Genomic DNA, 16,492 nt, shown 5'->3' with positions numbered 1-16,492 from the left:
CTTTCCACATTAGACTGGTGCTTAATGAACATGATTTTACAAGTTACACGTCCATTTTCCAGTGCGCAGGAACTCAAACCATGTCCTCTGAGTGCTGTTTTATTTATTTATGTATTTATTTATTTGAGAGGGGGAGGCGGGGAAAGGAGGAAGCAGGGGAGGGGCACAGAGAGAGGGAGACACAGAATCTGAAGCAGGCTCCAGGTCCCAAGCTGTCAGCACCGAGCCTGACATGGGGCTCGAACCCACATACTGTGAGATCGTGACCTGAGCTGAAGCGGGCCGCTTAACCGACTGAGCCACCCAGGCGCCCCTCTGAATGCTATGTTAATGCCATTTATTTCACATAATCTTTTCGCCTTTGAAACTGAGTATATACCCCTTGTAAAATATATTTCTTAACTGGACTAAAAAATGGGAAGATATCGTGGGCTATTGCCATAGACCCCTTTTGTTCTTATTTTTGTAACGAAGCAATTAACATTCAGGGGAAAAAAAACCCCAAACACCTCTGGATTTTGATTTCTCCGTGAAACCTGTCCCTCCCTTGGTCTTTTCCATCTCAGTCAAGGGCACCACAATCCATTCCTCGGCTCCATCCACAAACCCAGAGGGCATTCTCCCCCAACCCCGCCCACGGATCCACCCACAAGTCCGCTCAGTTCACCTCCAAATAAAGCTGCAATCCACCCCCTTCCAACCTCTTGCCGTTACTCCTGGCCTAGCCACATCCTCTCAGCTGGATTACCGCAGTAATCTCCTAACTGGTCTCCCTCATTCTCTTGCTCCCATGCAGTTCACTCTCAACAGGGCAGACAGCACAATCTTTTAAAAACAAATCAGATCATGTTGATCCCTACTTAAGCCTTTCAAAAGCTCCCCATGCACTTAGAGTAAAATCCTAATCCTCACCCTGACCTCCAAGCCCAGAGTCTGCTCCTCTGACCTCAGCTCTCCCCATTCTCCTATTGGTTTACCAGGCACAGAACACACGGATGTTTCTGTCTCAGGACCTTTGCACATACTATTTTTTCTTCTGGGAAATCTCTCCCTAATTTCACATGACTGACTCCTGCTCATCTCTCAAGTCTCAGTTTATTTTTATTTGTTTTTTTTAATGTTTATTTATTTTTGAGAGAAAGAGACAGACTGTGAGCAGGAGAGGGGCAGAGAGAGAGAGAGGGAGAGACACAGAATCGGAAGCAGGCTCCAGGCTCTGAGCTGTCAGCACAGAGCCTGATGCAAGGCTCGAACTCCTGGACCGCGAAATCACGACCTGAGCTGAAGTTGTACACTTAACCTACTGAGCTACCCAGGCGCCCCTCAAGTCTCAGTTTAAATGTACCGCCTAGGGGGGCCTGGGTGGCTCAGTTGGTTAGGTGTCGACTCTTGATCTTGGCTCAGGTCATGATCTCATGGTTAAGTTTGTGATATTGAGCCCCATATCATGCTCCGTTCTGTCAGCACCAGGCCTGTTTGGGATTCTCTCTCTCCCTCTTGCTCTCCGCCCCTCCTCCACTTGTTATCCACCCCCTCAAATAAATAAATAAACATCAAAAAAACATTAAATGTCACTTCCTAAGGAGAAGCTCCCCACCCCCAACTCTTCTTTCTATTATGTCACTGGTTTATTCCTTGTTCATGATTTCTAGGGAAGCACCAAAGATAGCATTGTGGTTGAAAATAGATTCTGCAGGCAGACTGCCTGGGTTGAATACTAGCTTGGCCACTCCTTGGCCATGTGACCTTGGTCACATTTACTTAACCATTCTGTTCTTCAGTTTCTTTATCTGTAAAATGGGGTGTACTAATAATAACCTGATAAGATCAGTACCTGGCACAGAATAACCACCAAGTAAATATTAGCAGGTATTTTCTTCATGGCACATTTCTTAGGGTTAATTATTTGGATTTCTGAAATATAAGCTTTGAGGGAACAGGATTGTGCTTCTCTTTTATTTACTGCTGTGCACTTTGCACGGTGGCTGATATTTAGCAAGTGCTTAGTTATGTTGTTGAAGGAATGCATGAAAACAGAGTCAATCTCACCCCTTTTGGAGCTTACGATCTATTTTTTTTTTAGTTTTTTTTTAACGTTTATTTATTTTTGAGACAGAGAGAGACAGAGCATGAACGGGGGAGGGGCAGAGAGAGAGGGAGACACAGAATCGGAAGCAGGCTCCAGGCTCTGAGCCGTCAGCCCAGAGCCCGACGCGGGGCTCGAACTCACGGACCGCGAGATCGTGACCTGAGCTGAAGTCGGACGCTTAACCGACTGAGCCACCCAGGCGCCCCATATTTTTTTAAGTTTATTTATTTTTAGAGAGAGAGAGAGCAAGTGAAGGAGGGGCAGAGGGAGAGGGAGAGAGAGAATCCCAAGCAGGCTCTGCACTCTGAGGGTTGAGCCCGACATAGGGCTCAAACTCACGACCGTGAGATCATGACCTGAGCCAAAATCAAGAGTCAGACACTCAGCTGACTGACCACCCAGGTGCCCCTTGGAGCTAACAATCTAGAGATCATGGAGTCTTACCTTGTTCTACTTATGCTTTGACACATGGCCACTTTAGAGATGTGGAAACTGAGACCCACAAAGGTGGAGGGATTTGAGCAAAACTTCGAGGAGGGGTGGGTATTGCTCTTCCCAACATCCCAGAGAGACGTAACATTTCTACTCGTCAGAAACACGATGAAGCACCAAACACACGTGGAACCTGCTGCATCCGCTGTGGACAGGAGTCATAACCTTTTGTTCTAGGAATATAATACCAGGGCAAAATTTTCATCACAGGAGAAGTGAAACACAAAGAAAATCTGTGAGTTCTCCAGATGGAGCGACAGGGGCGGGGGGGTGGGGGTTGTAGTGCTGTTGACTGAAATGGCACCAACACTGGAGTTGTGTCTTCCTGAGAAAGACATCCAGTCCCCTGTCCAAATAATTGCCACCCTCCAAACATGTTGTCCATTCTGCATCTAGGAATCCAGAGACCTCCTTTTATAATTGTGGGAACAGAGGCTTAGAAAGACGAGGCTTGGGGCGCCTGGGAGTCTCAGTTGGATAAGCATCTGACTTCGGCTCAGGTCATGATCTCATGGTTCATGGTTTTTTGTTTTGTTTTGTTTTTTTAAACATTTATTCATTTTTGAGAGGGAGAGATAGAGCACAAGCAGCAGGGGAGGGACAGAGAGAGAGGGAGACACAGAATCCAAAGCAGTCTCCAGGCTCTCAGCTGTCAGCACAGAGCCTGACGCAGGGCTCGAACCCACAAACCATGAGACCATGACCTGAGCTGAAATCAGACACTTAACTGACTGAGCCACCCAGGCGCCCTCATGGGTTCGTGGGTTTGAGCCCCACATGGGGATCTGCGCTCTCAGCACAGAGCCTGCTTCGGATCTTCTGTCTCCTTCTCTCTCTGCCCCTCCCTTGCTCTCTCTCTCTCTCTCTCTCTCTCAAAATCAAACATTAAAAAAAAAATAAAATCTTTAGAAAGAAAGAAAGAGGAGACTTGCTCAAGGCCACATCATGACTTAAACCCAAGTCGTGTTGCTTCTAGTGTGAGATCCCTTTAAGCTTTAATTCATATGAAAGCTCTTAACCTGAGAATGGAGAGAAAGGGGAGGTGAGGAGGAGGGCGGAGAGGGAGGAGGAGGCGTCAGCTTATGAGCTCACTGGCAGGCAGGGGCACTGACAGGTGTGGAGCCATCAGAAACCTTGCAGGGAGGGCAGGGGAGTCTGCTGAGGGAAGAGGAGAAGGAGGCCGGGGCCTAGCTAGGTTATTTTCAGAGCTGCTATCTTTGTCTGCATCTGCTAAATTATTAAACTGATATCACATCCTGGAGGGTGCCAGGCCAGGATGCCAGGAAGAGACTGAAAAAGAGGGGTCGGATCTCTTGGTGAGGCCTTGAATCTTCTAGGCTGGATGGAAGCAGACTCCTCAGGCCTTGACCTCCTGCCCCATCCCACTCTCAGCTGGTGGAGGGGGATCCTGAGTTGGGCCACAGCCTCTGTCAGGCCCTGTCTCTCTCCACTGGCTTCTGTGTCAGAGGAGCATGCGTATAATGGACAGAACTCTGGAGCCAGGCCCCCCTGGGCTGCCTCGTCTCTTTCAGGTCTCTGACTCAGACCCCAGACAGATTTGCCCAGCTTTTGAGACCCTGGACACCCCTGCACCTATGTCCTTGTCAGTGCCATGGGTATTGGCAATTCCATTCCTTAGAGCCTGAAGTTCACGGGGAAAGAGTCCCTTTCTCAGGGTTGCACAGCTAGGGGTGAGCTGAGCTTCAGTGCAGACTGAAGTCCCTCTAATTCCGGATGACTTTCCCCTCCTTAGTCTTCTAAAATATTTTAATATGTTCTTTATTTCTCATCTCTTCTACAAAAGGGATGTCTAACTTCTGTGAAGATCAGAAAAAACCCGACACTCTTTTATAGTTTAAAAATGTATTCCCTAATTCCAAATGTGTTTGCCAGGGTGGCCGTGTCCTTGGAGGTCGTTGCTGTGGCCCCTGTCCACTCCCAGGAGCCGGGCAGGGGTGAGGGCGGGGCAGGCCAATTAAGGAAGCCGGGAAGGAAGCAGGCAGATAGACGCCAAATGCCTCTCACCTCTGGCCCTGTGCACACCGTGTTCCCATCCTGAATCTTCTTCCCTTCTTGTCCCCCCACCACCTGTGCATCACTCCATTTGAGTCACCCTTCAGGTCTCAGTTTAAATATCGTCTCCCACGGGCAACTCTCCTGAACCCCTCCCCATGCAGCTGGGCTCAGTGTCTGTTCTATGCCCCCATAGCCTCAGTGTTCCCTCCATCCCAGTAGATATCTCATTGAAATGCCATCACCTGGCTCTGTCTCCGCCGCCCACCCCCCCCCCCCCCCCGCCACCGCCCAAGACTGTGTACTCCCTGAGGGCAGAGCCCCATATGGTCATTGCTGTGCTTCCAGCAGCCAGACCAACAGAGGGGCTATTGATCAAATTTGTTGAATGGGTGAAAGAAGAAGGAAGGAAGGAAGGAAGGAAGGAAGGAAGGAAGGAAAGAAAGAAAGAAAGAAAGGGCTTCTACATTCTCAACAAGCTATACCCTTGCATTATTTTTCAATTCAAATAAACATTTATTGACTGTGTTATGAGGTCAGGCACTCAACTTGAGACGGTTCTCATGGTAAGCAAAACCGACCTAGGGAGAGAGACGATTAAATAACTAAGCAAGAAACAAATACGTATCCATCTATAACTTGTGGGAAGTGCCATAGAGAATAGGAACAGGGGACATATCAGAATAACAGGGAGATGAAGGATGACTTTGGGGTGGGTCAGATCCATGTTTGAATCCTCTCAGTCACTTATCTGTTGTGTGGCCTCGGGCAAGCCTCTTCCCTTCTCTGGGCTTTGGTTTCTTATCAGGAAGAAAAGGCTGATGATACCTGTCTCCTGAGGATGCTGGGAGGATATAAACATTCATCCTTTCAGTTAATATGCGTTCAGTATCTCCTATTCTGAGAAACGACTTGCCCAAATGGACAATGTGTCAGACTCAGGTCTGGCTGGGTCTCTGGATCTGGCGGGGAGTGGGGGTGGGGGGCAAGTCCTGATCTTGTTCCCCTTGATTTGTTCCCCAGAAGTTGAGAACGGAGATTTGCCTGATGTAGGCAACATACCTGTCAATCTCCCCACAGTCATGGGGGTGGGGGACTTCTGCACGGAGAAAGACACAAGGTTTGATGACACAAAGGGGACCACTCAATGAAAGGACACCATTTAGCAGGGCATTCCTCCTTGCTGGGGGCAATCTGGAAACTCCTGAGCCTCCATAATCTCCATGGAGCCCTTCTGACTCCCTGAGTCCCCCCATCCCCCCTCACTGATCCTCCCTTCTTCTGTGAGCCTCTTCCTCTTCCAACACCAGTGCATCCACTAGCCCTCTCCCCTCCCTCCTCTCACTGAGCCCATCTGTTCCCTGAACCGTTCTTCTTGCCCTCACTGGGCCCCTCCCTCCTCCTCCACTGAGCCTGGTCACCGAGCATCCCCCCCTCAATCCTGCCAAGTCCTCCTCCCTTCCTCTTCCTCATGAGTCTGGTGTGCCCTCAGGGACCACTCTCCTCTCTCTGAGCCCCTTCTGAGCTGCCCTCAGGAGCAGAGCTTTCTCACCCTCGAGTCCCCGTCACTCAGTTTAAGGCACCTGAAAACACTTAGAGAACATGGCGGGTCAGGGCATCCATCGTCCTCCACGTGAAGCCCTCCTCCTCAACATCAAGTGAGTGCAGCTCCCCCATCAGCCTCCTGTTCAGCTGGGGCAGTAGTCACTCTGGCTACACCTTTTTGGCAAGTCCTCCTGAGACTGAGGTTTGCTGGGGTTCTTCCTAATCAGTCTCAGGACTGGTTTTTGGCCCCGCAGCCCTTGCTCCCACCCACCACAGAGATCTCCCATTGCTTATGGCACCTTCAAGTGGATGGAAACTGGGGCATGGTCTAGGTGTCTGGGCAAGTGTTTGGAGGCAGTAGGGCAGGGTCACTTCTAGTTCAGGGAAAATGGGCAGGGCTCAGTCCTATCATATTGCCAGGCTGACTAAAGTCCCATTTAAGGAGGATCCTTCAATGCCAGGAGACCCAGGTATCTGAGCTCCCAGATGGCATGAATGGTCAAGTTGGTCCCATTCAGCCATCCAGATTCAGCGACTGGCCTGCAGTGTGACCTTGAGCAAGGCACTGCTGCACCTTCTGGGTCTGTTTCCCCCTCTGTCTCTAGATGTGGGGGTACCTACTACTGGAAGGAGCAAACAGGAGCAAGGGCACAGAAAGAATTTTAAACACCGTGGGGTCAGGGCTCCTTTGAGAAAGCCACGCCAGGCTCAGGAGCTGCGCTGTGGTTTGTTTCACAAGCGAAGGGCTTCCTTGGTGGGGGGACAACCCGTCCTGTCTCTACCGGGACGCCAGTCACCCCTCTGCATTAACCTCTCTACCCACCCAGGGAGTTGGAGAAGGGGTCCTGGTGAGACTTGTGGCCCAGACCAGGCAGAACCAGTTCGGTGAAGGGGCGCACGGCCAACAGTTACTGGAAGGAGCACTGAGCAAGGAGCCACGTCTCCTGAGTTCTAGTCCAGACTCCCACCGGCACACACAGTGTGGCCTCAGGCATCCCTCCCCACCATCACGCGCCGGGGACTGGAGTCCATGATTTCTAAGCACCAACTATCAGAGTTTATGACTTAGGGACCAGACCAGAGAAGATGAGGTCCTCTTTACACCCCAAATTTGGGGGGAAGTGGATGGGCACCGGACGCCCCAGCAGGGCAGAGCCGGACGAGGGCCAGGGCCCCGAGGGGTTTGGGCAAAGTCCCGAGCCGGCGGGGCCGGGGAGGCGGGTTCAGGCATGCCAGTCTCTGATTGGCTGTGCTGCCCATCGCTCCGCCCCGTGTGCTATAAGATGCACGGGCGCCTGGCGTGGGAGCTGCCGCCGCATCTCTCTCGCGTGCGCGGCGTCCGTCCTCCCCCTCGCGGGGGCAGCTGGCCAGACCAGCGGATCGACGGCCGCAGACCGCCGGGGGGCGGGGGATGCCGGGCTGCCGCATCAGCGCCTGCGGCCCGGGGGCCCAGGAAGGGACGGCGGAACCGGGGTCCCCGCCGCCGCCGCCCCGGGAGCTCCTGTCGTCCCCTCAGCCCCCGCCCCCAACTCCGACCTTGACTCCGACCCCGGCTCAGGTCTCTTCACCGCCCGAAGCGGCCCGGGCGTGGGCGGGCTCGGCGGAGGGGCAGGAGCTACAGCGCTGGCGCCAGGGCGCTAACGTGGGTGCGGGGGGCACCGGGCCGGCAGGGGGCGCGGCGGCGGCGGCGGGAGCGGGGGGCCGCGCGCTGGAGCTGGCCGAAGCGCGGCGGCGACTGCTGGAGGTGGAGGGCCGCCGGCGCCTGGTGTCGGAGCTGGAGAGCCGTGTGCTGCAGCTGCACCGCGTCTTCCTGGCGGCCGAGCTGCGCCTAGCGCACCGCGCCGAGAGCCTGGGCCGCCTGGGCGGCGGCGTGGCGCAGGCCGAGCTCTACCTGGCGGCGCACGGGTCGCGCCTCAAGAAGGGCCCGCGCCGCGGCCGCCGCGGCCGCCCGCCCGCGCTGCTGGCCTCGGCGCTGGGCCTGGGTGGCTGCGTGCCCTGGGGCGCCGGGCGCCTGCGGCGGGGCCACGGCCCCGAGCCCGACTCGCCCTTCCGCCGAAGTCCGCCCCGCGGCCCCGCCTCCCCCCAGCGCTGACCTCAGCGCGGGCACCCCTGGCCACCCCCGACAGGCCATCGCCGAGGTGTCGACCGACGGATCGGGACGTCGGCTGGATGGACGGCGTCACCGACGCGGATGGACAGACTGACGGACCCCAGGAAGAGACAGTCGGGGGGCCAGGGGCCCAGTAAAGGAGGCTGAGGTGCGGTCTTAGCGGCTGGCGCATCTGAGGGGGCGGGGCGGGGTGGTGCAGGGTCCCGATTTCCCTTCCGTGGGGCTTCTGGACCTCCGCTGGGTCCCTAATAAAGCTGTCCATTTTGTTACTGCCTCTCCCAGACCTCCTGGGTTCTGGGGAGTGAGGTGGTAGCACCAAGTCCCCATTATAGAGTTGGAAAAATTGAAGATGCTCAGATTCCAGGAGGGGTTTGCCGGCAAACTTTCACCACTGGGAGCCTGCTGCGCTGACGCAGGCCATCCACCCCTCCCTCCCTACACCCGCGTTGCCTTTCCTGGGTCCTTTGTGGCTGTAAGAAGAGTCTTGCCCTTGAGACTGCTGATTTCTGGCACCGCCCAGCTCTAGACCTTCGGGGAGGACAGAATAATGAGGTCCCAGGATGCGGTGGGGGCTGGGCCAGCAATGTACCACTAAGTTCTCTCCTAAGCCCGTTTCCCATTTGGGGGGACAGAATCCCAGAGAGATTGAGGATTTGTTCCCATCACACTTAGGCCCTTCCACTTCTAGGAGACAGATCTTTTCTCATGCTCTCAAGCAATTTTGCCAAGTCAAGTACATCTTGACTTCGATAACCTGGGTGGGGTATTTGGTAACTGCTTAAGGCCTTACCTGCTCTCCTAAGGTTCCTCCACCGTCCCCCACCCCCAACCTGTCTCTAAGATGGTTCTGCCAGTCATGGAGCCAGGTGACATCCTTTAACAGGCCCCAAGGGGGTAGGTATGTCATCTACTTCTAGAAGGGGGGGGCCTTAAAGGGCCAGACCTGAAATAAGATTGGCTACTATTCTTCCTGTCCACATGCCTATCAGCACCCTGCTCCCCCCTGTCCCCCCTCCGCTGTGAATGGCCAGGCTGCCGTTTTGCTGCTTGGACTGATTGGACTGCAGTCTCCCTTGTTGGTCTGTGAAGTGGTTATCTTCACCTCTGAGAAGGGCTGTAGTGAGGTTAACACAGGGCAGAGGTCATTCTTCCCCCATCAGTCAGAGGAAGGTTTTATCCTTTTAAATCACACCTAGAAACAAGCACTGCTTTTGCTGGTGGATCTAGGAGCTAGTTTAAAGCCCTCATTTTACAGCAAGGTCACGTCCCAGCACTGGACAGAACTAGGTCCCAAGCCTGTGTGTCCTTTCCATAGTGTCTCCTCCCTGCCCGGGGGCAGGGTCTAGAGAGCTGGTGTCCAGCCTATCTACTATGTGACCTAGAACAACTCTGCCTCCTCTTTGGACTGGTTTGCTTAGTCCCTCTCTGAACATAGCTGTTCTTCCTCATGTCAGGGCTTGGGAATAGGGAAGAAAGGGTAGGATGAGAATGTCAGAGTCCCTGGAGTCTGGCTTAATCCTAGAGTTTTGAGGGTCAGGTAAACCGCTCTCTGAAAGGCAGAGCCCCAGGGGCCCTCACCTGACTCTCAGCCCTTCCTCTCCCTCTCCTCAGGTACTAAACGTTGGGGCTGGTTTCTAACAGCCAGGCTTTACCCAAACCCATTCTTGGCTAGGGGAGGGAAGTCCAGGAGGAGGTCTCAGGGAGTCTGAGTGAGCTTGAGGACCAGGAGAGCAGTGAGGGGCCCTGGTGTCCTCTGGCTTCCCCGGAGAGAGGGAGAACCTTCTGAAGTTACTCCGTTCATTCAGGGTCTAGAGGCCCAGAGAAAACAAGGACTTCCTGGAGGTGACACAGGAGCTCAGGCTGCAGCACTGGGCTACAGCCAGGACTGTTTGTTTTCTGGGTTGCACAGGAAAGGGGCACTTGGTCCAGAGAAGCTTTTAGCTAATTGTGTAAAGTGCTCTGTGCCATCACAGCGTTGCCTTCTCTGGGATTTATTGGTAATCAGCTTTGTCCTGATTTGGAGGCGGTGGGGGGTGAGGCATTAGAGGTGGTTCTTGCTGGAGAAAGTGATGTGTGTGTGTGGGAGATAGAGATTGGTCCTAGTGTCACTGGCAGCTCTGGTCCTCTCCCCCCTCCCAGATGTCCCACTGCTCACCAAAGGCCTTCGCCCTGGGCACACAGTACTCAGTGACTTGAACCCCAGCTCTTGGTTCAGGACTCCACCCAGGGTTCCTCAGCCAACTAATAAAAATCACTTCCCCACCCCTGTCTGGCCCACCCAACCCCCTCTAGGAGCCTCCATTTTCTCCTCAGTCAACAAACATTAATATCTACTCAGTCCAGGAGCTCAAGAAGGAGCAGTGAATCAGAGGGTCTCTGCTTTTAAGGGCTTGTGTTTCCCAGCCCTCATCTAGGCAGCCTTCCCTGGCAGTCACCATCCCAGGGAACCCTCTGGGGCTGGGCAATTTGTGTTGTTGGAGGGCTATATTTATACCTTCACAAATAACTATAGCTCCTGGTCGGATGACTGACCCCACTCTGCCCCAACTTTTTGAATACTTTTGTTGATGGTTCCAGCCCTGAGGATCTTGAGAGACTCGTGCATTGAGAACATCGATGGCTAGCCGTGAATCTGGAATCTCAGCAAAGGGAAATGAGAACAGGAATCTTTCTTTAGGCCAGTGTTTGGGCTGGGAGATGAGTTCAAGGTTCTAAGTCAGAATTTGCCCTTTCCCTGGATAAGCCCCCTTCCCTCTCTAGGGATCCCTAGCCAAGTGAGGGCGTTTCTGGGAGGCGCCACCAGAGGGCAGTGTGGGGCTGCTTCCCCGGGCGTGGGGGCGTGGCCTGAAGCAGGCTCTATCCCCACGGTCGCCGCCCCCGACTAGCCCCTTTTCTGCCTTGCAGGGTGCAAGGGGGCCTTCTTTGGCCTTGAGTTTTAAGGGTCTGGCAGACCGAGCGGGTCGTGGCGGTCATTTAGAGAAGGGGCGTACGGTTGGGCCTCCGGTTGGGCCCAGCCCCGGACCTCAGGGGAAGGTTCATCAAGAGAGACTGTCCTGGAAAAAGAGGTTGCCCCTGTTGGTGTTCACCGTCTGAGTGAAAGGCTGGAGTCATTTCGCTCCTCACAGATTTGGTACACCCTGGGGCCGTCTGGGGACCAGGGTGGCTTCCTAGAGATTCGGCATAAACAACAGGTCACAGCCGAGGTGCCTCCAAGCCTGCAGTTCCCCTCACCTTCCAGGTCCCCAGAGAAAATTCAGCCGCCCAGTCTTCTCAGAGATAAAAGAGAGGCTCCCTGCTTTACAGCCTGGGGGAGGAGGCATTTGGGAAAGCTGGGAGATCCCCAGACTATTTCTTCCCCCATTAGTACCTGACGAACCCTGGCCAGGAGTGATAGGGGAAGAGAATCCTTGGTTCCTGAATATTTTAACCACCTCCTCCGTGCTAGGCACTTTACCTTCTATCCATTTCAGTCCTCCCAACCACTCCGCAAAGGGGAGTAGCTGGGAAAAGCACAACCATTTCCGTGGTTGAGGAAACTGAGGACGAGGTAGGGCAGAGGACTTACCCAAGGACTAGAACCTGCAAACGAGGGGTCCTTTAAACACTAGGCTACCGGCTTTTCATTTACCAGGCTAATGAGGGTTCCATTTGACGGTGGGGGATCTGGGCTCTTACCCTTTAAGTCTGGGTACATTGGCCTCTGGTCCTTGGATCTGGGAGGGGTGTGATGAGATGCTGGAAATGTGGCAGAAGGTGCACCCCCCCCCCACCCCAATCATCTCCACCAAGTTCTGGGGCACACCCCTCCCCCCAGGCACCCCTGGGAAGCTGGCTCCCCACCCTGGTTGTCTGGGCTCCGGGGGTGAGTCAGGCTGAGTCAGCATACCTGGCTTCAGGCAAGGGCAGGCCAGCGATGCTCAGGGCCTGGGCTTGCCTTGGAGGGCTACCTCCTCTCCCTGCACACCTGGGATGTTTGGTGCCAAGGAGAGCAAAGGGCCTGGGATGGCAGAGGAGGAGGACAACAGTCTCCACGGTGGGGCAGAAAGTGCCCCAAGCTTGGAACAAGACAGATGTGGGATTCAGTGCTTGCCTGTAACTTTTCCACCGGAAGACCTTGGGCAAATGACTCCCCTTCTCCGAGCCAGTTTCTTGTGCGCGTCTGTGTTACTGGGGAGCTGGGGAGGAGATAACCCCAGACTATTAAATGAGAGGTCACACGAAGCACAAAGTGGAGATTTGTAAATGTTTGAGTGGGCCAATCTACCTAGCCCAGGAGAGGCTGCTAGGACAGAGCCCCCAGGCAGTGTGGGCCTTTGCTTCTCCAGAGCATCGCCATATCAGGAATCCCTGGAACGATCCCCCTTCTCCCCCCACTGTTGGTCCTAGGGAACTCCATAAGGGGAGAGGTGGAGGCAGGGAAGGCTTTTCTTCCCAGGAACATTCCATTCCAGCTGCTCAGACCAGTGGGGATCCCAGCCAAGGACAAAGGCCCAAGGGAACCTCTCCTTACCCCAGGAGCCCCCATCTCTTCCTGGGCAGGAGCCAGTGGAGCCCTGTCCCGGAATAGTGTCCTGTACCTTCTCTCCACAATGGCCCCTCTCGAGGCAAATGTTGAAGGGTTTGGGTGGGGCTGGGTGGCTTTGGGAAGGAGGTAATTAAAGCTCTTGACATTATTCTTTCCAGCTCCTCCCAGTTCCTCAGAGCCTCTACTGTATGCTTCTGGACTCCTGGATTCTGCTCCTTCCCTGGGCACTTCCTTCAGGAAGACGTCTCACAACCTTACACAACCGAATTGATCCCACACAACCTTGGCACCGTCCTTACTTTACAGGAGCCTTGCACTTAACAGTGGCAAGGTGCTCAATTCTGGGGAAGGTGCCTGTTCTCTTGAGTTTCCTTATATAATCTGCATTTGACTTTGGCCGACACCGGATGATTGGAAATGTTACAACAGGTCCTCTGAGGTGCAATCAGATTATTTAAGAGAGGAGCAAACGTTTCCACTGTGAAAATGAGAAGGATTTCTTTTAAGAAATAGTCACCGTTCCTAAGTCGCGGTGCAGCTGGGGTCCCCATTTTGGTCGATGCCATCGCTTCTCAGTCTGACAAAGCTGGGAGGCCTGCGTGATGGGAAACGTTCTGAGAAATCCCTTGTTCCCTCACCCGCTGTCCTTGCTCTCTCCGACTAGGGGTGTGCCTGTGGCCTCTCAGAAAGATGATAAGTTGCTGGCTTGGGCGGGGGGCACCTCTTTCTCAGGAAGGGGCGGTGTTAACATAAAAATCCTAAGCAAAGTTTTAAATGAAAAATGGGAGCATATTTATTCAAGTATCCTGATAATAAAAGGAAGGGGGGGAGCATACTTACGACCAAGAACTTGTAGAATTCGGCAAAATGAATGTATATTGAATCAATCCCCTGATTTATACATTCAGGAAGAATAAATTTCAATAACGTGAGACAGAGGCATGTGGTTTTGAGGTTCACTTTGCAGGTGTCCTTGCCGCCTTTCCTTTGGTGTGTCTGTCACATAACACCTTCTGCTTAGTTTCTGTTGGCAACCTGGCCCTGGTGACTGATTTGCAGACTGCTTTCCCCCTTGATCTGGCTCAGAGCTCACCCTCTCCAGGATGTCTCCCCTGATTAAGGATGTGACGAGGAAGCTCGGGGCTGGGCGTGCACGTGTGAGACTGTGCGTGACACCGAGGAGGTCGTGCACATTTGTGATAACATGGCAGCATGACAATCCATGGAGGATCGCGTGTGACTGTGCTAGCGACAACAGGGACCCGTTTGTCAGGGCCCCAGCAGGAGACAGGGCACACTCAAACTGGAATGAGACTTTAAAAGGGGTTATTTCCAGAAATGTGGGCCGGGCTTAAGAAACTAACCAACGACAGTGCCGCTCTCTCAGGCTAGCAACAGTGGGGAGCCTTTACAAGGGGACAGGAAAGGGAGGGTGCAGGTGTGTGGAGAAGGCCCCTGACAGGAACAGTGGCCTTTGGTTGAGAAATGTAGCCAACCATGGCAACCTGGTGGGGGAGGGAACAGGCGGAATAAACATCCCATTCTCCTCCTCCTTTCAGTGCTGGGGTCTCTCATTGGCTGAACCAACAGGAAGGCTGAGAACAAGGGAGCCATTGACCCACAGTCCATAGAGGTCAGCCTCCCAGGGCACCAAGCACCAAGGGTGGAGAGTGGGACTGGAGGGGCCAACACATCATGTCACTGCCTGGGGGCATGTCTTCTGTTCCCCAAAGTTCACAGCAATGCGTCTCCTGGCTCTGGAGCTCCCCCACCCACCGTGGGTCATAAGAGGTGGGTGGACTGCTTCTTGGTGAGCACTGTGGGGCTGGGGGGTGGGGCTTTCCTCCCTCCACCTTCCCCTCTCTGGCTGTGATTCCCAGTTCCTGACTCCTGCCTACCCTGGCATCTTAGATGGTTCCAGGAACTGTCCCGGAGAGAACAATGCCAACCACTGAGTCACTGTTTTTCTCACACCCAGAAACACGGCACCACCCCCAAACACACCCACAGGCGCACCTGCTGCCACCATGGGCCTCTGACATAGTCACCGCAAGTCATGGCTGGTGTCATGTACATCAAGAAAACGTACATCTTGGCACACTGCTGCCCTGCCATGGTCCTACATAAAATGGCAAATGCACAGTAATGCAAACTATCACATGCTAACGATGCCCCATCACGCAGATGTACAGGAGACATACTGTCACGCTCATCCACGTGAAATCAGAGCGAAGGGGCGGGAGAGTGTGGGGGTTAACAGCAATGGCTCTGGAGTCAGCCACACCTCTTTGACCTCTCTGGCACCAGCTTCCTTGCCTGTAAACGTGGAGATAATGATTGCTCTTCCCTCGAGAATGAAACGAGAGGTAGTGACCGCGAAGGCTGTAGCATAGTGCCCGGCCTGGAGTAAAGACTCTAGCAGTGGAAGCTGTTACTGGGAACTCCTGGCTCACATTCTCCCACATCTCACGCCCATGCATGTTGCAGACCAGCAGCGGCGAGCACACGCCTGTGCAAGGCCAGCCAGACACCCTCAGGCACACGTGCCCTCCCCCAGACACGCCTGCTGGGAGCATGTGCACATTGACAAATTCCCTCGGCCTGGAAGCTCTTTCCCCAGACATCTGCCTAGCTTGCTATCCATTGCCTTTAAGTGTTCAATCAAATGTCACCCTTTCGATGAGGTCCATCCTGACTTTTTAAAACCACATACCCCAGCACTCCCAATCCCTTACCCTGCTGTGTACTTTAAGCATATTGACCTTCTAAGAAGATATAATTTAGTTTATTTTCTGTCCACCCTATTCGAGTATAATCTTCATGAGAGTAGGGAATCTTGCTTGGTCTTTTGGGTGCTGATGTATTCCAACTCCTGTAGGGGTCGCTGGCACACGATGGGCTGAATGCCGTGTGTACACTTACTGTGGGTCTCTAGCTTTCTCACCCTCTGAAACAAGCACATCTGGGTGAACCCCAGTGCCCACCCCAACAAGCTAAGCCTGTGTGCTTACACATGCCCAACTCAGGAGCTGGGATAAACTTAATCTCTCCTAGGCCCCTAGTTGGGTGGGCACAGCCAAGGTGGGGGGGGGGGGGCGCTATTTTCAGTCACCAAGCCAAGAAAGTGTTTCCACTCACCCTTCCGGCCTTTTTGAGCCCCGCAGAGACTTAGTGAGCCGGTGAGTTGGCTGGGCTCACCCAGGTCACCTGGGGCCTCCTCTGAGGCCTTGTTTTTTTCACCCTGACTAGAACCTCAAGCCATCACTTCAGAAACCACTAATGAGGTTGTCTGTGTTAAGGGCTTTGCAATCCTTGGATCAAAGAGGCTGGGTAAACAGTGGGCAGCGTCCAGGCCAGTGACTGGCTGATGCCCTGAGGGAATAGCTCCCTGAGAGCGTGCAGCTGCCACTCATTGCTGGACAGCCTGGCATGGCCCCAGCTGGGTTTGGGAAGAAGAGACCCTGCCTCTCTTAGGGGACCTATTTAGAGCAGACCAGAGTGTGCCCATCAGCCCTTGGGAATAAGAGAGGGAGCCAGAGGATAGAACCTCCCCCTGAGGTAGGGAGGCTGAACCTGGGCTCTGGCTCTGGGCGACGCTAGAAGTCCCCCAGGCTTAGCTGCCACTACTGAACGGGTCTCCAATTCAGATTCATCCCGCTTGTCCTCCACCTGCTTCCCGAGTGGGTGGGGAGAGCTGGGGTCAAGCAGCCCGGAGCAC

General features: G+C 54.0%; 1 protein-coding gene across 1 annotated transcript; it reads left to right on the top strand.

Annotated features, from left to right (window-relative positions):
* The first annotated feature begins 7,414 nt into the window (after positions 1-7,414).
* On the top strand, positions 7,415-13,712 carry TRNP1 (TMF1 regulated nuclear protein 1). The gene is made up of 2 exons (XM_060624857.3): positions 7,415-8,397; positions 12,933-13,712. The coding sequence occupies exon 1, from the start codon at positions 7,551-7,553 to the stop codon at positions 8,229-8,231; it is 681 nt and encodes a 226-aa protein (XP_060480840.1). The 5' UTR covers positions 7,415-7,550; the 3' UTR covers positions 8,232-8,397; positions 12,933-13,712.
* Positions 13,713-16,492: the final 2,780 nt, after the last annotated feature.

The sequence above is a fragment of the Panthera onca genome, chromosome C1, assembly GCF_046562875.1.
Source record: "Panthera onca isolate mPanOnc1 chromosome C1, mPanOnc1 haplotype 2, whole genome shotgun sequence".
NCBI classification, from domain to species: domain Eukaryota; kingdom Metazoa; phylum Chordata; class Mammalia; order Carnivora; family Felidae; genus Panthera; species Panthera onca.
This window is presented reverse-complemented; position numbering and strand designations above follow the sequence as displayed.

Excerpts from the sequence above, each read along its gene's own strand:
- TRNP1 (XM_060624857.3), top strand. The coding sequence starts at position 7,551 with ATGCCGGGCTGCCGCATCAGCGCCTGCGGCCCGGGGGCCCAGGAAGGG.